Raw genomic sequence first — 26,486 nt, forward strand, 5'->3', positions numbered from 1 at the left:
GCAGAGACTGCTTGTGGACATAGGAAGTCCCCTACAAGCTTCCCTTACTCCCTGCAAGAGCATGAGGGCTGCATGCATTTCCACTCTCTGCTTGCACTGAGGAGACAAGATCTTGTTGGCAGACTGCTCTGCTAGGGTCTGCAGGTGTCTAAAACTGAGTGCTTTTTTTAAAGCAAATTGCATGTTCTCTCCCTTATTTGCTGGGCTGATGCTTGCTCGTAAACACTTGTCCCGGGTGGCAGGAACTCTGGAGCAAGAACGGTGTCGGGAACATCAAACTTTTCCACTAGTGTCTGATCTACTACCTAGGCATGCAGCTGTGGATGAGGGGACCATGAGGCAGAAGTTGCCAAGAGAATTATATCGCTGTCCTATGGCTCTGTCCTCCCCTTGCATCTCCTTTCTCCTTCCTGTTTCATTGCACTCTGTCCCATGGAATCCGCACGTCCCATCAGCCAGTCCACGCTGCTCCACCATCTGCCTCCTCTGCGCTGAGCTCTTGTGTGGGCCTCCCCACATTTCTCGCCCACACCGTCCCACTAGCTGCTCCCCAAGCACGGCTGTCAGAGGCAGGGGCTGGAGGAAATCAAATTGGTGCTCAAATTTGACTGGGGCAACAATGGCAGTTACGCTGAGACTGTGTGAACCTCTCTGTGGCCGGGGTTATGGGAGGGAAATTGTCCCTATTTGATTAACAAGTGTCCCTGACTTGCTTCCGAGATCTGGCAGCTAACACATGCTGCACCGCGCTGCCAAGTGACTATGTACAAATGAGTCTAGGGGCCAGGAAGAGGAGTTCTGGACATGAACTCCGTGGACTGATCTTGTGCAGATGGGCCTTTCCCATCCTCCTGTTCTTGTAGGTTTCACCTACTGGGACTGGGAGGGATGGGGGAGGTAGAGAGCGATTTCCTCTGTGACCAGGCCCTTTGACAACGACAATACATGAAGCAGTTGTCACTGTACATGAGTGAAGCCTCCTGTGTTGGCAAGTTAGAACCATAGAATATCAGGGTTGGAAGGGACCTCAGGAGGTCATCTAGTCCCTCCCCCTGCTCAAAGCAGGACCAACCCCAACTACATCGTCCCAGCCAGGGCTTTGTCAAGCCTGACCATAAAAACCTCTAAGGAAGGAGATTCCACCGTCTCCCTAGGTAACGCATTCCAGTGCTTCACCACCCTCCTGGTGAAATAGTGTTTCCTGATATCCAACCTAAACCTCCCCCACTGCAACTTGAGACCATTACTCCTTGTTCGGTCATCTGCCACCACTGAGAACAGCCAAACTCCATCCTCTTTGGAACCTCCCTTCAGGTAATTGAAGGCTGCTATCAAATCCTCTCTCACTCTTCTCTTCTGCAGACTAAATAACCCCAGTTCCCTCAGCCTCTCCTCGTAAATCATGTGTCCCAGCCCCCTAATAATTTTCATTGCTCTCTGCTGGTCTCTCTTCAATTTGTCCACATCCCTTCTGTAGTGGGGGAATCAAAACTGGATGCAATACTCCAGGTGTGGCCTCACCAGTGCCGAATAGAGAGGAATAATCACTTTCCTCTATCTGCTGACAATGCTCCTACTAATACAGCCAAATATACCATTGGCCTTCTTGGCAATGAGGGCACACTGCTGATTCATATCCAGCTTCTCATCCACTGTAATCCCTAGGTCCTTTTCTGCAGAACTGCTGCTTAGCCAGTCGGTCCCCAGCCTGTAGCAGTGCATGGGATTCTTCCTTCGTAAGTGCAGGACTCTACACTTGTCCTTGTTGAACCTCATCCGATTTCTTTTGGCCCAATCCTCCAATTTATTTAGGTCCCTCTGATTCCTATCCCTACCCTCCTCCCACTCCTCCCACTTTAGTGTCATCTGCAAACTTGCTGAGGGTGCAATCCACACCATCCTCCAGATCATTAATGAAGATATTGAAGAAAACCGGCCCGAGGCCTGACCCTTAGGCACTCCACTTGATACCAGCTGTCAACTAGACATGGAGCCATTGATCAGTACCCATTAAGCCTGATGATCTAGCCAGCTTTCTATCCACCTTATAGTCCATTCGTCCAGCCCATTCTTCTTTAATTTGCTGGAAAGAATACTGTGGGAGACCGTGTCAAAAGCTTTGCTAAAGTTAAGGAATAACACATCCACTGCTTTCCCCTCATCCACAGAGCCAGTGTAGTGTGTAGCCTCTTGCTGTTTTGTCACCAAAAGGCAGTTTTTGGCAACAAAACTTGCCAGTGTAGACAAGCCCTGAGTTACTGAAATCTTCACATCTTTAAGTCAAGACTTCAAGTTACAGAGAATCCACCATTTGCAGTAGTTTAAACCTGCAGGTGACACGAGCCCCACACTGCAGAGAAAGGCAAAAAAACCCCCAGGGTCTCTGCCAATCTGACCAGGGGAAAATTCCTTATCAACACCAAATATGGCTATCCGTTCGACCCTGAGCATGTGGGCAAGACCCACCAACCAGACACCTGGGAAAGAATTCTCTAGTAACCCAGAGCCTGCCCTATCTAGTGCCCTGTCTCTGGCTGTTGGGGATTTTTGCTACAGGCAGTCACCGATGGGCCACATACCATTGTAGGCAGTCTCATCGCACCATCCCCACCATAAAATTATCAAGCTCAGTCTTGAAGCCAGTTCGGTTTTTTGCCCTCACTGCTCCCCTTGGGAGGCTGCTTCAGAACTTCACTCCTCTGATGGTTAAAAACCTTTGTCTAATTTCAAGCTTAAACTTGTTGATGGCTAGTTTCTATCCATTTGTTCTTGTGTCCACATTGGCGCTTAACTTAGATAACTCCCCTCCCTCCTTGGTATTTGTATATGTGATGTATTTATAGAGAGCGATCCTATCTCCCTTCAGCCTTCATTTGGTGAGGCTAAACAAGCCAATCTCTTTGACTCGCCTCTCACAAGGTAGGTTTATCATTCCTCGATCACCATCCTCTGCACCTGTTCCAGTTGGAATTCATCTTTCTTAAACTTGGGAGACCAGAACACCACGCGATATTCCAGATGCTTGTGTAATGGCAATAACACTTCCCTGTCTCTGTGGGAAAGAGAAAAAGTGAGGCCTGCGGAGTTCTGGAAGGCAGGGCTTGTGCTACCAGAGGCTGGGGACAAAGCTGTCTCATGCTGAGGGCAGGTGCTGGCGAGGTGCCTCCCAACCGTGGGTGGTGGGTGAACGTGCCCTTGGAAGAGGCTAGCCCCATCTGTCCCCCTCCGCTGCTGGAGCACCCCCTCGCCTGTGCCCAGCCCCAGAGCTCCAGGTGGTGTGGCCCCAGAGCACCAGGCAGCACAGCTCCAGCACTGGGAGGACGGGCGGCACGGCATGTCTCCAGCCTGGGGGTCTTGTGTGCACCGCAGCTCTTGCCGGCAGAAGAGAACAGCAGGCAGGAGGAGGCCTGGGGATGGAGCGTAAGCAGGGCCACACCAGGCTGTTTGGGGGGGCACAGACTTCCCCAGCCTACAATACCTGCCGCCTATGCTCGCAACCCAGGGCGCCCTGGGGAGTGGCACAGGCAGGCACTGTAATGAGCTGGTATGTGACACTACAGTCCATCAGATAAGCCAAACGACTCATAACATGGCCTGGATGCCATGTTGTCATAGCGACACTCTGACTTCCTTGAGCAATGCCGAGCCAAGTAGCTGGGCCGGAGCAGAATCTGTCCTGAGGCATGGGAGGGATAAAGGAGGAAGCGATATTTATCTCTCTAGAATGACTCCCCTTTCACACAGTCAGTACCATGGGTCATGGTCAGCAGCCAGGCGGCTTCATTAACCAGCTCTCTTCAGCAGGCAGAAACGGGTGCTGGCAGCTCGACTCTTCCTCTCCTGAGAGTCCCAAAGTTACCTCTACTCCACACACTCTTTTTCTGACTACTGGTGTGTCTCAGAAAGGGAGCCTGTCGCCCAGACGGAGGGAAGCAAATCCCATGGCACTTGCTTCTGGCATGTGTAACTTTTTTTTGCGCCCTTCAGTTTGGGCGACACAGTTATAGCTACAGTTCGGGGAACAAACCCTGTCCCTTCAGCAAATGTGCTGGGAGCTCTTTGCAGTCAAGAAACTACAAACTCTAGGGAATGCTGTAAGCTCCTTCTCCTTGGGGTCTCGGAAGGCCAATCTAATGGTCACTAGAAGAGGTTCTTTCAAGTTGTGCTGGCTGCTGACTGCTTCAAGTGTCTCTAAAATGAAACATCTCAGGCTGCTCTTGGCACCTTTGCTGTCAGTTTGTTTCCTTGTCCTGTCAGGGTTTGGATGCCTGGAAATGTGCTCCAGCCCCTAGTGATCCAGCAGCCTTCACCTTGAGCCTGTGGAAAGCGCCTGAGGCATTGCTGTGTTTGCACATGAGCACCGCAGGTTATCTGGCTCACCCTGCTGTTTGTGGGAGAGAGGGTTAGCATCGTGGTTGGCTTCGCTGACGTGCAGTGGGCCTCCACCACCTCCCACCTGGCACCATCAAGCCACCTGTGCTGCCTTGCCCTGACCCAAATACCACAAAGGATAATAGAATTGGCTAAGGCATGAAACTGCTGCTGGCTTTGGGTGGGACCGTGTGCTACTGGGCTGCCATCTAGAAACACCCTGCAGCTGTGAGATGCATTAGTCCCACAGAAGAAACCACTGCGCACTTACACTGCCTAATCAAGCTGCCCCAACTAGATATGGGCATCTCAGGGTGACCCAGGCAGAGCTAAGGTGTGCCTGGAGCGGGTGTGTGCCAGGCTTCCCAGCTCCTAGAGCCGGAAAAGGAGGCTCCAATGTCAGAGCCACTGGCCCCTTCTGAGGCTGCTGCTTCGGAAGCAAACCTGCAAACTGGACTTGCAGCATCTCTGGGCACATCTGTACTGCCCAAAACCCCACCGCAGCCAGTCTGAGCCCAGGTCAGCTGCTGCGGGATCCTGCTACAGGTCTAAAAATAGCAGCGTAGCCATTCCCACTCAGGCTCTGAAACCCAGCGAGGCGGGCGGGACTTAGAGCCCGAGCGGGAGCAGCTCTGCTGCTATTTTTAGCCCGATAGCATGAGCCCCAGGCAGATGACCTGGGATCTAAGACTCACTGCAACTGGGTTGGATTTTGTTTTGTTTTTTGCCACGTAGACATGCCCTTTGACTGCACAGATTGCATCTTTGCAACCCCGCTGCATGTACCAAGGCAGAGCTCTTCAATCCGGTTTTGTTCAATATCTTCATAAATGATCTGGAGGATGGTGTGGATTGCACCCTCAGCAAATTTGCAGATGACACTAAACTGGGAGGAGAGGTAGATACGCTGGAGGGTAGGGATAGGATACAGAGGGCCCTAGACAAATTGGAGGATTGGGCCAAAAGAAATCTGATGAGGTTCAACAAGGACAAGTGCAGAGTCCTGCACTTAGGACAGAAGAATCCCATGCACCGCTACAGACTAGGGACCGAATGGCTCGGCAGCAGTTCTGCAGCAAAGGACTTAGGGGTTACAGTGGACGAGAAGCTGGATATGAGTCAACAGCGTGCCCTTGTTGCCAAGAAGGCCAATAGCATTTTGGGATGTATAAGAAGGGGCATTGCCAGCAGATCAAGGGACGTGATCATTCCCCTCTATTCGACATTGGTGAGGCCTCATCTGGAGTACTGTGTCCAGTTTTGGGCCCCACACTACAAGAAGGAGGTGGAAAAATTGGAAAGAGTCCAGCGGAGGTCAACAAAAATGATTAGGGGACTGGAACACATGACTTATGTGGAGAGGCTGAGGGAACTGGGATTATTTAGTCTGCGGATGAGAAGAATCGGGGGGGGATTTGATAGCTGCTTTCAACTACCTGAAAGGGGGTTCCAAGGAGGATGGCTCTAGACTGTTCTCAGTGGTAGCAGATGACAGAACGAAGAGTAATGGTCTCAAGTTGCAGTGGGGGTGGTTTAGGTTGGATATTAGGAAAAACTTTTTCACTAGGAGGGTGGTGAAACACTGGAATGCGTTACCTAGGGAGGTGGTGGAATCTCCTTCCTTAGAGGTTTTTAAGGTCAGGCTTGACAAAGCCCTGGCTGGGATGATTTAGTTGGGGATTGGCCCTGCTCTGAGCAGGGGGTGGGACTAGATGGCCTCCTGAGGTCCCTTCCAACCCTGATATTCTATGATTCTATGTGAAGGGGTACTTCCTCGACTGTGCCCAGGCAGGCAGGGTCTGGATATGCAGCCAGTGAGCCACCTGCCATCGTGAAGCAGCTGTAGTCTTGTTTGTCAGATCTCCTGGAATTCCAATTTCTGGTCTGTATTAGCGCCCAGGGTACAGAAATGCCTCTGCAGGGGGCATGGATGGCTTCAAGGGCCCAGGGGTTTCCTTGCCGTCTCAGGCTCCTCAGACCATGCCATGCGGACAGAGTTTCTCAAACGCAGTCAGATTTTTCTGCATTAACGTGTTTCTTTCGCCGGCTCTCAGTGCTGTGGTAGTGCACACCCAGGGCTGCCTGAATGACTCCACTATGGCTGTTACAGTATCTTCACCCAGGACCTAAAAAATCACTACTCCCCTTTCTGCCTGTTGTCCCTGCTGTGCTCCATTCCTCGCCCACCGGCGCTCACGCTCCAGCTGTCCCTTCAGTAATTGTTCATCTATAGTCACCAACTGGTGCGATACCTCCCCAACGTGTCCCTCGCCTGCTCTTGGTAAGCACCAAATATCTTCGAAAAGGGGGAATGAAGACATTGCAGAGGAAGCTGCTCTCGTGTGTGGCAGCCTGGAATGGCTGGTCCACCCCGTTCCCGCATGTCTCCTGCTCACTTCCGGTGCAGCGCTAGGATGGCATGATGGACAGCAGGAGGTGGCAGGTGCTGCAGTGTCGTCCCTGAGCGAAAGCACAGCTCGCTTAGGAGAGCATAAACCAGGGTGTAATCGTTCCTGTGAGATCCGGGCATTCAGACAGTGCGGAGGATTACGGTGTGCAGCACCTCCTGGCACAGAGAATCAGCAAGGGAACCTGAGCAGCCCCAGCCCCAGCGATCTAGCCACAATACCTTGGTCTCCTGTACTCACTGCCTGTGATAAAGCGAGGGTGGGGGCGTTTGTAAGGGCTCAGCCTCCAGGGAGCTCTGGCTCCACTGACTTCAGGGAAAGCAACATCAGGCCAGCACTGAGCACTTTTGATCATCCCCACCCTAAATTGTCTTCCCTGTCCCCCACCCAGCTGCCAAACCTCCTACTCCCCCTGCCCCACCAGCGACTCCTGCAGTGAAGCTCTCAGTTGTCACTTTCATATTCAATTTTAAAAGCTGGCACCGAACTGCCACAGAACTTTCATCCTTCTGCACAAACCCCCAAGGGCTGCAGAGGGCTTTGCTGCGTAATTTAGGGGGCCGGCTTGCCACAGGGATCTGTCTGTCTGATCACAGTGCAAGGGAGGGGGTGTGCGTGTCTCTCATATATCTCAGTGCAGGTAAACACAGTGTCTTACAAAAAACTCTCTGGACGCTTCCATACTTCTAATGCTAGGGAGAAAAAAATTCTGGCCCACAGAGCAGCTCAAATAATAACACGAGTATTAAAGTGAGCAGCACTCCGCATTTCCAATACTGAGAGCTGATTGTAATTCTGTGCTGCCAGCGTTTAGCCAGCAGTATGATATCTCTCCTGCACCCTCTGGGCTTACGAACCCCCTAGTCTTTCCCTCTGCCGCCCTTGGGGGTTTGTGCAGAAGGATGAAAGTTCTGTGGTAGTTCGGTGGCAGCTTTTAAAATCAAATATGAAAGTGACCCCTGGGTTACCGACAATTGAGAGCTTCACTGCAGGAGTCGCTGGTGGGGCAGGGGGCGTAGGGGGAAGAAAGAGGTCCTTTCTTCCCACCTAACTCTAATAGATTCAGCTCCTTGAACCAAACAGCTCAGTCTATGATGGACATACAATGTTACCGTTTTTAATTTTTGCATAGCCGGTCAGCTCCCCGGCCTGGGGAAGTGTCCTAGCTCATATTAATGTAGCAATCTTAACCTTGAGCCTGGGTAAAGCCCCTTAGGTGTTGCTCTGTGTAGGGGAGAAGTTCTTGGATGCAGGTTGAATAAGCTGTCTGGCTCACCCTGATGTTCCATGGGAGATATGGACATCACCCAGTAATACTCAGCAAGGTATTGTGCTAGGTGAGGAATGTAAAATGGCTTAGCGACTTGGTTGTAAAAGATCTTGCCCCCTGTTCTCTGCTCCCCTAGGATCTCGTGGACTGGTACAAACCATTGCTCTGGCAGGTGGGCCATTTGGGGGAGAAATATGATGAGTGGGTGCATCAGCCTGTGGACCGGCCAATTCGCTTGTTCCACTCGGATTTCATAGAGTCCCTCTCTAAAACAGCATGGTAAGTGTAGCCTGAGGGAGGCTTGCAGCAGGCCTGGCCTTGTCTGACCCTCCCCCAGGGCTTGTGCTTCTTGGCACCTCCAAGACTAGAATCTCAATACAGACGTTCATTGTCCGACCATGTCCCCAGGGAAAGGGGAGGGAAACTGGGCCTGTTGGATACACAGGGAGCTCCTGGGGTCCGGCAGGGAAAGCCAGCTCAGTGCGGTGACTCCACAATGGGCCGAGCTCAGATAATAAGACATGTCCCATCTGGGAGCTTCTTGGAGCATCCAGGTGTTGCTGGAGCCCTCGCGCTCTCTGCCCCGTCGCCTACCATCCTCCAGTCAATATTGTGTCCACAGTGACCATGGTGAGACTTGCTCCCGCATCCCTCAGTGCCCCTCAGGAGATGAAGCGAAGGGGAGCAGCTGCAGAGCAATGAGAAGTGCTTCCTCCACAGCATTCCTAGGATGGGAAGCAAGAGACGTGGACACCGAGCCTGAGTCTCTGCTGTGGTTGTGCACAGCCCAAGCCACTGGGCTGACTCCCCTGCAAAGCAGCCTTTGGTACCAGGGCCTGCTCCTTTAGGATGTAGGATGGCTGCCACCTAAAGCTCTTCTCCCAAACAGTTTGAATTGGGTCTCCTCCTCTCTCTCTCTGTTGAGCCTGGGCAGGAGGTGAGGGCCTATGAAGTGTAGAACAGGCAGAACGCTAGTTTTGGGGCCACTGGTACAGCTGCCCAAATATCCCCCGAAGCACGTGCCCTGTTTGGAATAGCTAAGGGCTAGTCTGCACTAGATACACCACAGCGGCCCAGCTGCACTGATGCAGCGCATCTGGGGAGGACGCTCTATGCTGATGGGAGAGAGCTCTCCTGCTGGCACAAGAACTTCACTTCCAGGAGAGGCAGGAGCTACGTCTGCAGGAGAAGCTCTCCTGCCGACATAGCACTATCCACACTGGCGCTTAGTTCAGTGTAAATTACGTTACTCAGGGGTGTGGCTTATTCACATTCCTGAGTGACATATGTTATACCAATACAAGTGGTAATGTGCACAAGCCCTAAGTTTGCCATAGAGCATGGAGAAGGCTTGTGAATTTGCTCAAACGAATTCCTCTCTTCCATCCTCTAGGTACATCGTTATCATGGTGTGGATCCCCGTGGTGCTGTACCTCAGCTGGTTCTGCTACACATCTCTTGCGCAGGGAACTACCAGACTCTTCTCGTCATTCACAACAGGTACTGAACTCCAGCGCGGCTCCACCTGTCCCTGTCTAATCCGGGTCCCTTAAGCCCCTGAAAGGCGATTGCACTCACCTGCATCCCAGCAGTCCTGCTTTCCTGATGGGAGTCACTAGCATGTACGTTGGCACAAGCTATCCCACTAGCATGAAGGGGTCAACTCTGTGTGCGTGCAGGGCCATGGGGATGGGGGGCTGGCTGGCTTGCTTTCCACCACCCCACCACACTGGTGCATGTTTGAAGCTACAATTAGTTGCATGGAACAGTAGCAAATTAACCCTTTTTGTCAAGTACAGCTTTTGAAATAACATCCGGTCTCCTTTAAACCCAGTCACAGCCATGGTTGTCTGCATCCATCCCACGCTCTGGGCTAAGTGTTACAGCTTGTGAGCAGCACCAGATCACTGGCTTGCTGCAGAAGTCCGGTTGCTGGGGGCTGTGGTCTGGGGCAGCTGTAATCCATCCATCACGGTGGTGCTTTTGGGCAAGGCATATAAGAGGAAGAAAATATTGTACCAGTCCAGTGACTTGTGCCAAGTTTGCAACGCTTCTCTGTTGTCTGTCCAGCCCCCAAAGCTTTCTACCGAGCGCAAGCACATGGGCTGCAGTGCTGGAATCAGATTCAGCTCCTGTGGTGCTTCACTCCAGACACACCCGCGCAGGCCTGCATTATCCAGCTCCCTATGGCCGGATCCTGAGCAAAGATGCAAACCATTTCCTCTTTGGCCCACTTTACTAGAACACCTTGTCTAGCCCTTTCGGGTGTCTCTGCACAGTCGTGGGGAGATGTAATTCCAGGTTGGGGAAACATACACGTGCTAGCTCTGCTGGAGCTACTATGCTAAAAATAGCAGCAGGCACCCAAGTACAATCCCATCTGACCCTGTAAACAGTGGAGTCTCTGTAACTTGAAGTCTTGGTTATTTTTAGTAAAAGTCACAGGCAGATCACGGGTAATATGCAAAAGTTCACAGAGCCCATGACTGTCCATGACTTTACTAAAAATAACCGGGGTACAGGGCTAGGTAGGGGGGAGGAACGGAGCCCCATGGGGGGGACTGACAGGCCAAGCCCCCCACCCCACCCCACCCCCGCCATAGCAAGGGGCACAGCCCCAGTTCCAGCAGGGGACGCAGCCATGGGGGCACACAGCCGCCACTCTGGAGCTGGCTGCAGCTGCAGGATGGGTGCACGGCTCCAGCTGCAGCCCCCACCAAGCCCAGGATGGTGTGGGGCTGCAGCTCCTGGTGGAAGCCGCGGGACTGGGGCTACAGGGTCCTGGTTCTAGCCAACCCCAGTTGCAGGGCATGGGTGCGCGCCTCCGCCTCCTGAAGTCCTAGAAGTCCCAGAGGTCCGGTTAAGTCACAAAATCCATGACTGCCATGATTGCCATGATTAAATCGTAGCCTTATTCCTAGTAGGAACTGGAGACAAGCTCCTGGGAGGAGTTTGCAACAATTCCAGCGTGGACACTGTCTAGTTATCTTTACAAGGAAAAAGGCAAGAAATTCAGCTGCATAAAAGCTGAGATTCCACTTTTTTGGGGTCCCCCAAATCAAGGGGACCCACAACTATGGGGCTTTGGGGGCTGCAGAGACCATCTCCAGTGGCCTTTAACCTGCTGTGGGGCATGCTGCTCTCAACTCATCCCTGCCCACTTCTGCAGCTGAATAGAAGCAAAAAAAACAGCCAGCGCTGTAAGTCTGCAGCCCTGCTCGGTTGTTCGACAAGCCCATCCCTCAGTGCTGCTGGTGCTGGACAAGCCTCGCACAGTGCGTGGCTTGTTTGTGTGAAATCCCCCACTGGCCACCCTCCTGCCAGCAACAATTGCAGCCAGACCATGTTGCCGCCTTTGTTTCTAATGTGCTGTTTTCCTCCCTGAGCTGCATTCCTTTGGAGATGCTACTTGGTACCAGCGTGGGCTGTGGCCAGGGGCGGGTGAACAGCAGGGGGAGGGAGAAGCTCCTCCTCCTCCTCTTGGCAGGCTGACCTGGTGTCATGTGGCCATGCCCCACCAGAGCCTGCCGTGGTGGCGCGGGTGCAACTCAGTGGGCTGGAGGGGGCGCTGCATTTGGAGAAGATCATTGGCAAATGCTGTTAGCTGGGGTCTTAAAGGGACCCCTTCAACTTTGAATCGAGGGGGGGTTTGGGGTTTTTTTGTTTTTTTTAAAAGCTAGTCAAAAGTAGCTTGAAGTGCTGCCCCTGTGCCCCACCTCCAGCCGGCGTCTGCGCCTTTGTTATGAGCAATCGCGTTTATGGAGGCAGTGCCCAAGGGCCAGCTAAGAACAGGCCCTCGCTGTGCCAGGTGCTGTACAAACACAGTAGCAGACAGTCTCTGCCCTGCAGCGCTTACAGCCGAAAGAGACCAGGCAGATGCGGGTGGGGGAAGGGCTAGAACACATGAGCAGGGTGAACAGTGCGATGGCAGCCTAGAGCAGGGTAATGCCATAATTGTTATTATTTTAGGGGCTGGGGGATCAGCTAAACAGCAGGGACGGGAGTGAGGGGGACAGGGCAGGAGCCAGAGCCTGAGAAGGGCAGATGTGAGATGAAGCTGTGGTGAACAGACCATGAGGCAGGGAACAGCTTGGCGCAAACAGCCAGTGACGCAGGGCTCAGGAAGTCCAGTCAAACCTGTAGCTAGACCTCCGCCCGTTGAGAGGATCCAAGTGCCCTGCATTAGGAGCCAGCCAGGAGGGGCAGCAGCAGCTCTTGTCAAGGCTTTGTGACACGAAGCAGACTTCCTCATGGGTGTCTGTTGGTGCCCCCCGCCCGCTGCAGTGTTCGCTCTGCTGTGCTCTCAGCTGGGTTAGGGAGAGCCTGGCGCCGCTACGCATTCGCAGAGTCCCCTGGGCAACCGATTCGTTCTGGGTTGAGGCTTTCTCCCCTTCTTCCCCCTCTCGCCCCCGAAGCTAATTGTGAGTCTTCTGTGCTGTTGGCTGAGGCCTGATCTGTGACAGGTCGTCAGTCACAAGAGGAGGGGCTTGTCACACGCCCATTTTAAAGATCTGAAGTGTCAGACCCGTAGTAGTCGGATTCCTGGCCTCAGCTGGTAGCAAGTTGAACAGTCTGTGGCGGTGGGCGGGGGTTACCTTGTTCCTTTTTCAGTAAGAACTGCTGTCTGCAGGAAGCATCCCCTAGGGAACGGGGCTGGGGGGCACCGTGGGGGCATACTCCAGGCTGAGACTGAGGGCTGCATGTGTCACTAGAAGTACGAACTACAGCAGCATTTAGTGGGGAAGTGAGTAGGTACCGCATGGCCCGAGTGCTAGGGACTCTCACTATAATCCAGTGAACATCCCCCCGCGCACACAGCCCAAGGAGCTAGCTTTGCTTCTGCAGAGTAAATGACTGGGGATCATACAAAGATGCGTGTTTGAGCCACACCATGGGAAAACAGCCCTCCCATTGACGTGCTCTGCCTAGCTCCCGGCGTCCTGATAGAGGCAGATCTGTCTATGGAACAATGGGAAAGCGCTCCAGCCTGGCAGCAGCCTCCACGCCACCTTCCCCTTCAATGCCCAGAGAAGATGATGGCAGAAGCATCAGCTGCTCAATTAAAATTCTGGCTTGGGGGCAGGGGGTTCAGTCTGAGCTGGGAGACTCCATGGTACAGATGGTGGTTCTGCTGCTGGGAGCAGATTGAGAGGGGCTCTGGCCCTTTCTAGTGCGAGGGGTATCAGGAAGTAAGGGGGGGTGAAGGAGCCAGAGGGTGCAATGGGCAGGGCGCAGGGGGTGCAAGGGAAGAGATGGGGTGTGCTGGCAGAGTCTGGAGAGAGGAGGAGATGTGGAAGGAATGGAGATCACTGAAAGCATCTGAGGGGGACAGGGCGGGTGGACATGGTCAGTGCTGCTCAAGGGGAGGAGGAGAATCTTGACCACAGCATTTGGAGGGTGGAGAACTGAGAAACCGGAGGTGTTTGCAGTGGCCAAGTCAAGAAATGACCCATGGCCATGAAGCAGGCTTTAGCAGTAAGGCTAGCTTATTGCCGGAACAGAGCCTGGCTGGCAGGGGAGAGGAGAGGAGAGGAGACTCCTGGCTCTCCAAGAGGGTCTGGATGGATATGTCTGAAGCGGCTAAAGGGGAAATACAATAAATCTGGGAAGTACAAAGTAAATGTGACGTGATCCCCTGTCTTGCTCGCTAGCAGTGGTAGTGATGCATGGTTGCTGATAGCTGCATGTCTCCTTGTCCTGTAGAGTATTCCATCCCTGTGCACAAGTACTTCTTCCCATTCATCTTCGTGCTGGGAATGTGTCTGTGGTCCTTAGTAGAGTATCTCATCCATCGGTTTCTCTTCCACATGAAGCCTCCTGCTAGTAACTATTATCTCATCACACTGCATTTCTTGTTGCACGGCCAGCATCACAAGGTGAGTAGTGCTCACCCCTGCTTGCAATGTAGGGAGTGGCACAACGGATCTCTGGAGATAACAGGCTCGGGCATGGGCATTGTGGAGCCTAGTCATGCATGTCAGTGACTCGTGTCCTCTCTCTGCTTAGAAAAGGAGCACCGTCCAGCGCTATTACACTTGCCCAGAGCAACAGTTTTGCCACGAAAGCTAAAATTCAAGGTCTGACTGACATTGCGGAGCCGTGCTTAGACACGCACGGGCCAGCTCCAGTGGCAACCTGCCAGTCTCTTGGCACGTGGCATCTCAAGCCATATGCAGCAGGACTCCAGATGTAGGGGCGTTTGCCTGGAATTTCTCAATGGTGACTGGAAACGCTTTAGCACCTGGGAAGCCTGCAGACGCAGGGTTGTGTTTCTCAATGACTCAAAGCAGGGTGAGGCGCCATGTCCCTTCCAAGACAGTAGATGCTTTAGCCCTAGTGATGGGGAAATGCGGAAGCCTTGAGTCTTGTTGGGTAACTAGAAGTTGGGCGAGTTGATTTGTGATTTAATATCCCAAATCCATGAATGCAGTGCCAGCTCCTTGGCTGGTGGAAATCAATGTCACTCGATTGAACTCCAAGGAGCCATGCCAGTCTGCACCAGGTAGGGGTCTGACCAGGTTGAGACTTAGATGGTTAAAAGTAGCTTTCAACAAACTTACCCTTCTGTGGGCACCTGAGCTGCCTTGGCAACCTCTAGCTTTGTTAGTGTTGGGAATGGTGGCAGAGTAGCTTTAGAAGAGGCCACTGCTGCAACTAGAAGAACCCTAACCCCCTGAAAGGCGGAGGGGCCAAGATCCAAATCAGCTTCCCCTGGGAGCTGGCCAGCGTAGCCAATCTGCCGCCCCTGCACCTGCAACAGGCGCTAGTAGACTCTTCTGACGCTGCTTGGAAGCTCCCTCATGATGCCTTAAACACAGCTCCTTTGACCGGTGAGAGGCTCCACCGTAGCTGGTTGTAGACCACAGGAGCAGAGGCAGACGTGTTTGTAGCTTCTGATCTGATGCTAATTGTTCATATTGCCCCCTCTCTCTCTGGGTCACTTGAACCAGGAGAGTATCGCACCTGGGTTCCTTAAACGCACTAGGAACTCACCCTGCCCATTGTGCTCCTCTGCTTACAGTCTCCATTCGACAGCTCCCGTCTGGTCTTCCCTCCCGTGCCTGCATCGCTGGTGATTGGGTTTTTCTACACTCTCTTGCGCCTGCTCCTGCCTGAAGCAGTTGGCATTTCCATGTTCGTTGGCGGGCTGTTTGGTTATGTCGTCTACGACATGACTCATTACTACCTGCACTACGGCTCGCCAAAGAAAGGCACCTACCTGTATGGACTGAAGGCTTATCATGTGAAGCACCACTTCGAACACCAAAAATCAGGTACCTGCCCCTTTTCCCTCCTTCCTGCTGTGCCCTCAGAACAGACACACGGCCAGCGAACACCACTGACCCCCGGGGAGCCTGAGACCACATGGCTGAGCCGAGGTCAGACTGTGCTCTTTAGGTCTGCATCATCCATGCCTTGGGGCTCGGGGTGGCGTGTCTCTGAACCATTGTTCATCTCCTAACCTCCCCCAGTCTTTGCTCTTCTCCCTTGAGTCAACTGGAGCTCCACGCCTCTGTGCGTAAACCTCCTGGAGACTTAGAACTGGCCCCACGCTTTTAATCACAGGGGCCTAACTTTCAGTGCCCAAGGCCACATTTAGGCAAAGAAAAACGTGGCCTGATCCTCACAGATTCTGAGCCTTGGCAGCCCCTACTGGGGTCAAGAAAAGCTACAAGTTCTCAGGTTTCAGAGTAACAGCCGTGTTAGTCTGTATTCGCAAAAAGAAAAGGAGTACTTGTGGCACCTTAGAGACTAACCAATTTATTTGAGCAAAAGCTTTGAAGTGAGCTGTAGCTCACGAAAGCTTATGCTCAAATAAATTGGTTAGTCTCTAAGGTGCCACAAGTACTCCTTTTCTTTTTACAAGTTCTCAGCAACCACTTATTGTGGTGCCTAAATGTGGCCGTGGGTACCTAAAGTTAGGCACATCTGATTAAAAGCGTGGGCCCAGTTTTGAGTTTCCAGGAGATTTACACATGCAGCAGAGAAGTTGAATCGGACTCAGTGGAGGCGTTCCAGACTGGTGGTTATGGCACAGACACATACACCACACCCCAACATGGGTTTGCAAATGGTGGTGGTACGTTCTCTTGTCAGTCCGTTTTCCTCCAGTTACTGTCTGACGTGTGAAGAAAATGTGGGATGCTTTTTCCCCCTCTTGATTCACGTTAATCAGGGGGCTGAAATCAAGCTCAGGAAATTCCAGTGCATATGGCTGACTCTACTGAGCCCTAACTCTGCCCCTGTGTGTATGTGCCTTGAAATAGTCTTAATACTGCACAATATGTGAGCACATGGTTAAAAATTAAGGCAAGTTGTGTACTTGAGTCGGAAAACTTACTTTGATTTATTAAATGTGTAGTTTTAATACTCTACAATTACATACAAACATATATAAAAAATTAATTTGAATCAGTTGCAAACAGATGCTTCCTAGTCTACCAAGAATCCTATTTCAGAGCTTTTTACATTTGAAACAAACCTTAGCTACTCCCTTGTGTGTGCAGACATAGGTAACAGGGACTGTGCACAGATGCACATGTGCACCTGAAGTTGTAGAAAGTTTCCTTGTTACCAGAGCACTAGTATGTGAGGTGAAGTTGAGCTTGTGTGATTCTATTGGTGTAAGAGGGCAGAGTTAAAGTGGTGCATTCAGCTGTGACTTCTGCACTTGGGAGGATTTTAAGCCTGTAAATCTATGGTCATGTAGAGGCTGGGTGGATTTCAATAATGTTCCTCTTTGTTAGAAATTAAGCCATCTAGTCAGCTGCAGCTCTGCAAGGGCTTGACAGGTATGTGGATGGGAAAATCTAGGTGCTGAGAAGTGTGTCCAAAGGTTTTAAGAAGTAGGTGCTACTTTCTGAATTGGCACTAAAATGCAGCAGTGCTAAGGGCACTCTCCCACTGGGCTTGTAGCCTTTCTGATGGGGTGTAATGCAAGTCCTGACTACTTCTGGTAATTAAAGCGCCTGTTTAAATGTTAGGCAGGGGTCAGGGTGTTGGCCCCAACGACCTGTTAAAATTGCCCTTTGGGTGACTAGTCTGTCATGCTAAATTTCCACCTGTAACTTCGCTTGGGTTTTTGTAGAGTTCACTTCCTGCTAAACTGCTCTGTGAATCAGCTGTTGCACTCTTCCGCAGAGGTGGCTGCATTTCAGTGGTGGGAGAAGGACCCAATCCTCTAACAAATTTTTGTTAAAGCTCTGAGGTTACGTCTCCTCTGAGCACTCTTTATAGGGATGTGTCGAGTACGTACACTGCATGCCCCACTCGTCCAAGCACAAAGAGCAGTGTAGATGCTGCCGGTGCCGGAGCCTTTCCTCGCTGCCTCCCCCATGCCAAAGCCTTTCACTGACCCATGTAGCTACACACCACAGTGACAAACAAGATGCATCCACACTGTGGTGTGAAGCTACATATGTCCCATATGCTGCGGCCCCCGGTGGTGTGCACTGTAGATGTAGCCTGCCACTGTTTCAATTAGGGTGAAAGGTTCTTATAGAAATTAAAGCTCTGATGTAGCCTGCAGCATGGAGTATGAGGCTTATATCCTCGGGCATTGCCTAGCCAGCATTATCTGACCAGCCCTGGGCTCTCTGCATCTTCCTCTTCCATTAGCCAGTGAGGATGCGCTACCCGAGCTGCCTGCAGGATATGCAGATAGAGAGGCACATCCCTACTGTCTCATGCTGGGGGAAAGGTCAGGGTCCGGGGTACCCCTTTCTGCTTCTCCAGTGATCCTTGGCCCAGGAGCGCAGCGGTTATCTCCATTTTCCGGATGGGGAAACTGAGGCACACTGGGATTAAATGACTTTCCCAAGGCTACACTGTCCCCGCAGTACAGGCACCCTAAAACCATGCTGCTCACGCCGTGCTCTGCGGCTGGGGCGAGGTCTCCAGACAGGCAGGAGAAAAGTGCTGTACATAGGGTAGCTGTTGCCGTCCTGACGGCAGGACATTGGCTGCAAACGCTCCCCTCCCACAGGCAGCTGGCCCCTGCGGTCCTCCCCTCTCCTGAGGCCGTGGGTTCTCTGAGCCGTGCAGCGCTCGCGGTCGGGGGCTGTTTCTAGAGGAGACCTGGGTTGTTCAGGCTGGCAAGGGTTGGCTGTGTTAGTGGTGACCCGTTTGGGGCCCAGAGGGAGGGAGCTGGTACCTCCTCTGCTTCTCATTCCATGGCTGCTTGTAGTCACCCTCCAGCTTTCCCCAGGAACTCCTGCAGTTCCCTGGAAACGCTCTGCCCCTCCCGCTGTCCGAGCAGAGCCCCAAAGGCCAGTGCTGGATTTTAAAAAAACTCCCTTGCATCTTACCAGTGTCTCTTTCAAATGGAATGAATTCCATAAATCAAAGGTATTCCTCCCCATTAGCAAGGCCTTAGTCCCCTTACAGCCCTCGCTCCACTGGGAGCGGTGGGGAGCGTGGAGGCCCAGCCCCGTGCACTAGTCCAGTGCAGAATATTCATTGGGTATTGTGGGTAACCATGGCACAGAAGATGCAGTGACATGAACCTGACGCCGGCTAGCAACCCACGCACATACGCAGGATCCCCAGTGGGCTCATCGGCCTGGAGCGTGGGAGGATCTGTACTAAATTTAATATCTTCAAATGCAAAATGAGCAAACACTCTGGATGGTGCCCCAGCGCTCTGCCGTGTTCAGCAAAGCAGCAATGATCCTTGGAGCAGCACTCAACAGTACTCAGACATGCCTGCATTTGGTGGGGGGACTAGTGCTCGTGCAGCTTTCTGAGCCATGGCTCCTTCTCCCACCACTGAAATGCAACCACCTCTGAGGGAGAGTGCAGCAGCTGATGCACACAGCAGTTTAGGCAGGAAGTGAACACTACAAAACCCAGTTGAAGATACGGATGGAAATTTAGCATGACAGACTGGTGCAGAGCACTTGTTGCCACAGCTTCCCTGACTGTCGATACTGAATGTCTAGGTGGGGGGAGGGCGGGAGATGCAGCCGATTCCATAATGTTCTCCCTCCCTCCGCCTGAGCCAGGAAAACCCCTTCCAAACAGGAGCCACCACATACAGAGCCTGTGCCAGGTAACCGTTCTCTGGGAATGCACAGGGACCTGGCACTAGCGTGGGCAGCTCACCCCTTGCTCTTGGGAGTTGGCAGTGTGAGGGAAATGTCCCCGAGATGCTGTGTCAGAACAGCGAAGGCTCAGACTGACAGCTGCTCCTAGGCAGCTCACACTTGGGGGCTGAGGCGCGCAGGCCTGACTCCCCTCCCATCGCCTTGGCGGCCCAGCACTTCGGTTGTTACTTGCCTCAGAATCCGCTGGTGGCTGCAGTTAGTCTAAATTCACCTCTGGGGAGCAGCGGCATTCCATCCAGAATGCACCTGGCCTGGGGTCACCATACACTGACCCAGGTGTCTGTGCTCCCTGGGCGTCTCCACTCTCACTGACTGAGGCGGGGTGGGCAGGGGTCCTAATGGGACAATTCCTAGTTCAGCCCCAGCGGGACCTTGGGCGAGTTCCTAACTCTATCCTGTGCCTCCCTGGCTGTACAATGGGGACCCTTCCCCACCACTCGGGCTCCATTAATGACAGTGAGGTGCTCAGACAAGAAATGACGAGGGCCATATAAGACAGGTCAGGTTACCCTTTTTTGAATGCCAATTCACACAGCTTCTCTCTCTTCTTTCTCCTCTCCCCCCTCTTCCCCCAAGGCTTTGGCATCACTAGTAAATTTTGGGACCGTCCATTTAAAACACTAATCCCGGAGGAAACCTTTGAGGAAGAGGATTAACATCCGTGGCTCCCCCGCTTAGCATCTGGCTCCCGTGTCCCTGGTGCATCACGCTGCCACCTCCCTTTCCACCAGCCGCAGGACGTCGGGAGGGCGCCCACCTTTGCAGAACTGAATGACTGGGAGTAAAAGCCCCTTGACCGCAGAGGGAGAAGACTGCCCTGTGTTGCTGGCGTTTGTCGCTTCGACCTCACGGCACTCTGCCTGGCTCCTGGGAGGTAAAGGCAGGTATTTCTCCCAAGAGGGATCTGCACATCTAATGATGCTTGAAAGGTTGTCACACCACTCAGTGTGGAGAAGCAACTTTGTGTTTTTGCAGTGAGTCTGCCAGGAGACAAGGTAGCTGCTGTGTAAATGCTCTGGGTTTCTTTTGCTCTGAGCTCGTCAGCAAGGAGGGAGGGAGGAGTGGGGACAAGAACTAACTGCCAAGCCAAGAGGTGCATCTAAACCATCCCAGCAACCTGCCTTGTATACACCAGAGCAGGCTGCAGCCAGGGAGACTTCGGATCCCATGATGCACTGCACTCAACATCAGACTGTCCTGGCCCAGTGCTGACCTGGCTCTGGTCAAGGAGAAGCATTGCATGCTGGGACCTGTATTCTCTATGGGCGGCATCTCCCCATTACAGGTGGGAAAGGGGAGTCTGGGCCTTAGGGGAAGACTTGGCAGGCAGGCACACGCAGCCCAGCTGTTGGCACTGGAGTGAGGGGATGGACATTTCAGCTCTCCAAATGCCAGGGGCTGGCTGCACCGCCGAGGGCTTGTTAATTCCAAGTAAAGCATGACAATACACTGGGGGGGGGGGGGAGGGCTGGCTGCAGCTTCACTGCCTGCTCTGCAGTCAGGGCCGGTGGGAGGTGTGCTGCCCTTTGTTCTCCAGTGCATTGGCCGTGCAGTCAAAATCCCGCCTGCCCAGCACACACGTGCATTGGGTGCAAAGCTTTTGGCTTTGGTGCCACATGGCAAAATCGTGCCAGCGACACCCTCCCACCTTGGAACCAGCCAGTCCGTCGTCCCTGCTCTCCACCGTGTGCCAAAGAACCAGGAGATCCAGCCTCTTCCTGGGGGGTTGCCTGCCCTCCGGAGGGCAGAGCATCCCAGCTTGCTGCACTGCCAGTCTGACACACCTCCTGCATTGGTGTCCGAGTGGAGAGGGGCCCATGGCTGGAGGCTCTCTGGACATGGCGGCCAGAGGGAGAGGAATTGCAGCAATGATAGTCCGGCTTCTGCCCCAGCTCAGGTCCCTTCCTTCTGTCTGTTGGGTTTGCTGGGGCAGGGTAGGATGTTCCTTCTCCCTGCCCCAGCTCAAATCCTTGTAACAGCCAAAGTGAGGGACACTGCCTGGCCGGGCCAGCCCCGCTGGAAGCTAGGAGTCCTTGAGCCCAGGGGAGGAGGAGGGTGCTGCAGTGAATGGCCGCCCTCGGGCCTGCTGGGAGCAGAACCCCCTCCTTTCCCATCTGACCTCCCCAACTGGGGGGCCATGCGCTTTGCTCTGGGGCCCCAGAATGGCGGTGTCCTTTCTGGCTGGATGGGGAGTTTGGAATATGGATGCCGGCGACACCAGGAGCCACTGGGGGCCCCTCCGAACCCAGCTGAGCTCTTAGGCCACCGCACAGCCGGTGGAGCCGGAACTGCCCTTCCAGCTCCGTCCGGGCTGGGCAGCACCTGCTGTCTCCTGCCTCCATTGGCCCTGCCCTTTCTGCCCGGTGGCTGGCACTGGCAGCTGAGCACAGACCCAGAGAGAGTGACCCCTGGGTGGGGGGCTGGGACTCCCCCGTGGGCGCTCAGTGCTGTGGCATGCCTTTGGGCCCGTTGGCTCCCTCGTAGAAGAGGAAAGCAGTGCTGCTGTCTTTAACTTTCCTCTCCTCTTTCCCCTGGGCTCTCAGCTCCACGCCTTTACCTGTCCCCTCCGGTAAGGTGGGAAGAGAGGGGTGAGGGAAATGAGAAGGGGCTTGTACAGCTCGGTCATCGGGCCACAAAGCAAGTGGTGGAGCCGGCAGCCTTTGCCAGGGCTCTCCTGGCCCCTGGGTCCTACCCCAAGACGGTTGCTCTGCGTCTGCTGCTCAGCACAGATCCCTTGTGCTGCTGGCTGGTTCAGAAGCGTCTGGCTTAGTCCCTGCTCTTTGTGGGAGCCAGATGTTACAGTAGCAGAGGTGCCGTGTGTGTTCTCTGCGAGTGCCACCTCCACCCAGTCCCGTCCTGGAGACACCTGGCAGCCGGGCGAGTGTGCGGCGTTCCAGAAGTCTTGCTCCCCTTAGAACTAGCTTAACGTCTGGTGCTGGGGCCAGCGGGCGGGGGGGGGCCCTGAGAACTCTGCCGTTCTCACAGGGGGCCAGACTGTCCACAGCTGACTTGCCAAGGTAGGGGATTCTTGGATCCCCAGACTTTCCTTCCCCTCCCCCATGGTGGGCCACTGATAGACGGGTGGACTCTGCTGCACAGCATGCCCTGATAGATGAAGTGCCAAACATCGCCCGCCTCAGGCGTCCTGCCCTTCCTGTTCCTGGGGCTGCTGCAGGCATTCCCCTCTGCTTTGTGCTCCCCCTCGGCTGGCCGTGTTCTCTAGCTCTCCCTCTGCCTTGCTGGCCTAGCAGTCTCCTGCTGCTCTCTGGGTCCCCTTGCCATGCGTCTCCTTCCCAAATTCGGCACCTTGCTCCACAGCTCGGGGAAAGAGCACCCAGCCGCCAGAGCATCCAAAGTGCAGCTAGCCGCCTCCAAAGCGTCCTCGCCCCCACGAGACCGCACTGACTGCTAGACAGTGTTCATATGGCGTCCAGTACCCCCCCTCCCCCCCAGCTTGGTGGGAGGAATCCAGGACGTTAATGTTAAGCATCGTGCAGTGTTCATGACCTTGATGTTAAATAAGCTCCTAGAGTCTGGAAGCTGCTGCTAATGTGCTTGCCAAACCTTCAATTGACTAACCCCTGGTGGAAGCCTCTCTCATTTTCATATGACTGCTCTTGTATTGCAAACTAGGCCGTGCCCTGGCACTGCTTTCCCCACTCCAAGATCTGAGGCATGTAGCACTTGTGACTCTTACCAGATCACTTCAGAGGGGGCTTTTTTCAAGTCACCCCCCCCTCCCCCAGCTGGGATCTGGGGGGGATCCCAGCTGGGGCGGGAGGGAGTTGCTCAGGGAGCCCAGCTGAGCCAGCGGTAAGGGTTTTGCAGGTTTGTGTCTTGCCTTCTTCTAACCCAGTGTACAATATCTTTTTTGCCAGATTTATCCTGTTAATGTTTTTTGTAGACATTGGCTACTTGAAACTTAAACTCCAATGAATATAATTGCTAAGAGGTCTCTTACTTTTGATGATCCTATGACTTGCTTTTCCCTAATGTCTACTGCTGACATTTAAAGGTTGAAATAAAGTTATCCATAAAACTGTAGACATGACATAATTGTAAATAAACTGTATATTTTGAAAAAAATGTTTAAAAAGTGTGTGGATGTGTGACTTCTTGGGATGCTCTCGGCCCAGAGGGAGGGCAACTAGTCTGGTTTACCTTAACAAGAGACCACACCCAAGCCTGAAGCCTCATGATGTCACATCTACCTGTGGTTCCTAGGTACCAGTGCTGGTGCATGGTTTCAGATGCCTCCAGCCAGGCAGTTCTAGAAGGAATTTCCCTGGAATCTTTCCCCACTTCACCATCCTCCATCCCCGTCCCTTGAGACAAGGCAAAGTGCTCAGCCATGGCACCTGCAGAGCAGCAGCTCTTAGCAAAGCTGGGGGAACTGAATGTCCTTCAGAGTTCTGGGCATCCCCGTCAGCCATGAATGGGGTGGGAGTATGTAGGTTTTCCCTGGACTTGTGCCAATCACTGGGGGAGATGGGGAGCAACCATGAGTCAGCCTGCATCGGCACTGGAGAGACATACCCACACTAGCTCTAAGAATGAAGGGTAGCGGTGGTGGCGTGAGCAGCAGGAGGGTGAACAGCCCCAAGTGCGATCCTGTGTGAAACCCTGGGCCCATCTGTGGGGGGTCTCACCCGGGTAACTGCTGACCACAGCCCAGCAAACTGGCTGGCAGGGGCTACCTGCACTTCAGCATGGTGGTGGATTTGGGGTTGGAGGGGGAATTACTGGTTTGGCCTCTAGCGTTCAGGCTATAATGTCTTGTAATAGCCGCCAGAGGTAGCCCATGCTGGTTAACAGGATGGCCCTAGGGCAAGGGCGTGCTGCTGTCTAACTAGGCCAGAGGGATGAAATGGAAGCAAACCCATCCTATGGTGAGGCGTGCAGGGCAGCAGCCCATGGCCCCTCACCCATGCAGTGAGTTCAGCAGCTGACCTGCCCGCAGCCCAGCCCTCTCCTTCCTGCCCACCAGGTGCAGTGGGCCCGTGCCCCTGCCATGGCTGAGCCGAGGCAGCTGGCATGGCTGAAAGCCTGCTCCGGATTCAGCAGCGAGGTGCACCATGAGCTCTGCTGCCCCCTGCTGTTGCCTCCCCCTAACTAAAGAAGCTGGCTGCAGCTTATTTCTCACCTTGGACCCAGTGCTTTTGTGCGCTGGACATGGGGGTAGCTGCGGATTCTCCATCCCGTGGGGTCTTCGCAGCAAGGCCTTTCTAAAGGGTATGCTCTATTTTGACCCCAGGCGACTGGACTGGATGCAGCGGTTACTGGGTGAGTGATGGAGAGATGCTGCAGGAGGGACCCGCTTTTCTGACCTGGGAATCTACCAACCCAGGCAGAAGGTGGGGACAGCGGAGCAACAGTGTGTGTGTGTGTGGGGGGGTCTTATTATTTAAAGAGTCTGCAAAACTAGTGAGCGGGCAAGAGTGAGAAGGAGCAGGAAAAGCCATGGCAAGGTTCTGTTTTGTTTTATTCACACTTGGTGCCGTCCAGGGGCCAGGCAAGCGCTGAGCAGTTGGAATCAGAAAGGGGAGTTGGCAGCTCGACATACAGAGACTCTGCCGCTGCTCAGTGGAGTGAGTAGGTCGGTGCCGGAGCCAGTGCTAGAACCCAGAGGCCCTGATGGCCCATCTCTCTTGCTCTAGCCAATAGCCAGCATTGCACTCCCAGGTCCCAGTCTCAACCACTAGCTCATTCTCCCGGGTCGGTGCTGTGTGTTAACTTAGGCACGAGTGTGCCTTCAAACACAGGCCAGAGTCAGTGTATCAGGTCTGACAGAGGGAAGGGCAGCAGTACCCCCTCTCTGGCTGCAGGTTGCCCGCAGAACACACTGTGCCCTTGGGAGACATGGTGTGTTAGTGCCACCCTGTGCCCACCTGCTGTAACTACAATCTTAGGGGTGTATTCAAAGCTAAGGTCCAAAATGCCTTTGGGCACCTGGAACACAGACTCCACCCTGCATCCAGCCCAGCACTGATTGCAAGAGAGGCCCTTTCCAGCCACTGTCAGCACCCTGTGATACCTGAGGGGGTACGTCTGCTTCCACCCACAGGAACACTCGCAGGAGGGGTATTTACACCACACGCTAACAGGGATAAATCCTAGAACCAAGGCAAGCAGCATTGGTTCTGTACTGGGGCCACAGGGCTGACCTATTTTGACATGGAAAACCAGAGGGTGCTGGGGGAGGGGGAAAAACCATCATCAAGATGACACGTTACTGGCAATACACACTCTGACAGACCTGCTGCCACACAGGGCCAGAGGGACCCAAAGGCTGGTCCCTCTCTGGCCCCATGCAGTACAGGTGTTAGCAGTGCCACTACGTCCCTGCTCAGTCTCTCACCATAGAGCCATAGAATATCAGGGTTGGAAGGGACCTCAGGAGTCATCTAGTCCAACCCCCTGCTCAAAGCAGGACCAATCCCCAACTAAATCATCCCAGCCAGGGCTTTGTCAAGTCTGACCTTAAAAACCTCTAAGGAAGGAGATTCCACCACCTCCCTAGGTAACCCATTCCAGTGTTTCATCACCCTCCTAGTGAAATAGTGTCACCACTGAGAACAGCCGAGCTCCATCCTCTTTGGAATCCCGCTTCAGGTAGTTGAAAGCAGCTATCAAATCCTGCCTCGCTCTTCTCTTCTGCAGACCAAATAACCCCACTTCCCTCAGCCTCTCCTCATAAGTCATGTGCTCCAGCCTCCTGATCATTTTTGTTGCCCTCCGCTGGACTCTCTCCAATTTGTCCACATCCCTTCTGTAGTGGGGGGAGCAAAACTGGACGCAATACTCCAGGTGTGGCCTCAACAGTGCTGAACGGAGGGGAGTAATCACTTCCCTTGATCTGCTGGCAACGCTCCTATTCATACAGCCCATTATACCTTTGGCCTTCTTGGCAACAAGGGCACTCTGTTGACTCATGTCCAGCTTCTGATCCACTGTAATCCAGGTCCTTTTCTTCAGAACTGCTGCTTAGTCAGTCTGTCCCCAGCCTGTAGCAGTGCATGGGATTCTTCCTTCATAGAATCATAAAATATCAGGGCTGGAAGGGACCTTGGGAGATCATCTAGTCCAAACCCCTGCTCAAAGCAGGACCAATCCCCAACTAAATCATCCCAGCCAGGGCTTTGTCAAGCCTGACCTTAAAAACTTCTAAGGAAGGAGATTCCACCACCTCACAAGGTAACGCATTCCAGTGTTTCACCACCCTCCTAGTGAAAAAGTTTTTCCTACTATCCAACCTAAACCTCCCCCACTGCAACTTGAGACCATTACTCCTTGTCTTGTCATCCGCTACCACTGAGAACAGTCTAGAGCCAT

At 53.4% G+C, this 26,486-nt stretch overlaps 1 protein-coding gene across 1 annotated transcript in view; it reads left to right on the forward strand.

Annotated features, from left to right (window-relative positions):
• The window catches only part of FA2H (fatty acid 2-hydroxylase), a 75,496-nt gene extending 55,628 nt beyond the window's left edge, over positions 1–19,868 (forward strand). The window contains exons 3-7 of the mRNA XM_037877813.2: positions 8,186–8,328; positions 9,443–9,549; positions 13,753–13,925; positions 15,071–15,323; positions 19,731–19,868. Coding sequence (XP_037733741.2) covers positions 8,186–8,328; positions 9,443–9,549; positions 13,753–13,925; positions 15,071–15,323; positions 19,731–19,810 — 756 coding nt within the window. The 3' untranslated portion in view covers positions 19,811–19,868. The remainder of the gene's footprint in view (positions 1–8,185; positions 8,329–9,442; positions 9,550–13,752; positions 13,926–15,070; positions 15,324–19,730) is intronic.
• Positions 19,869–26,486: the final 6,618 nt, after the last annotated feature.

This window comes from Chelonia mydas, chromosome 12 (genome assembly GCF_015237465.2).
Source record: "Chelonia mydas isolate rCheMyd1 chromosome 12, rCheMyd1.pri.v2, whole genome shotgun sequence".
Classification (NCBI taxonomy): Eukaryota; Metazoa; Chordata; order Testudines; family Cheloniidae; genus Chelonia; species Chelonia mydas.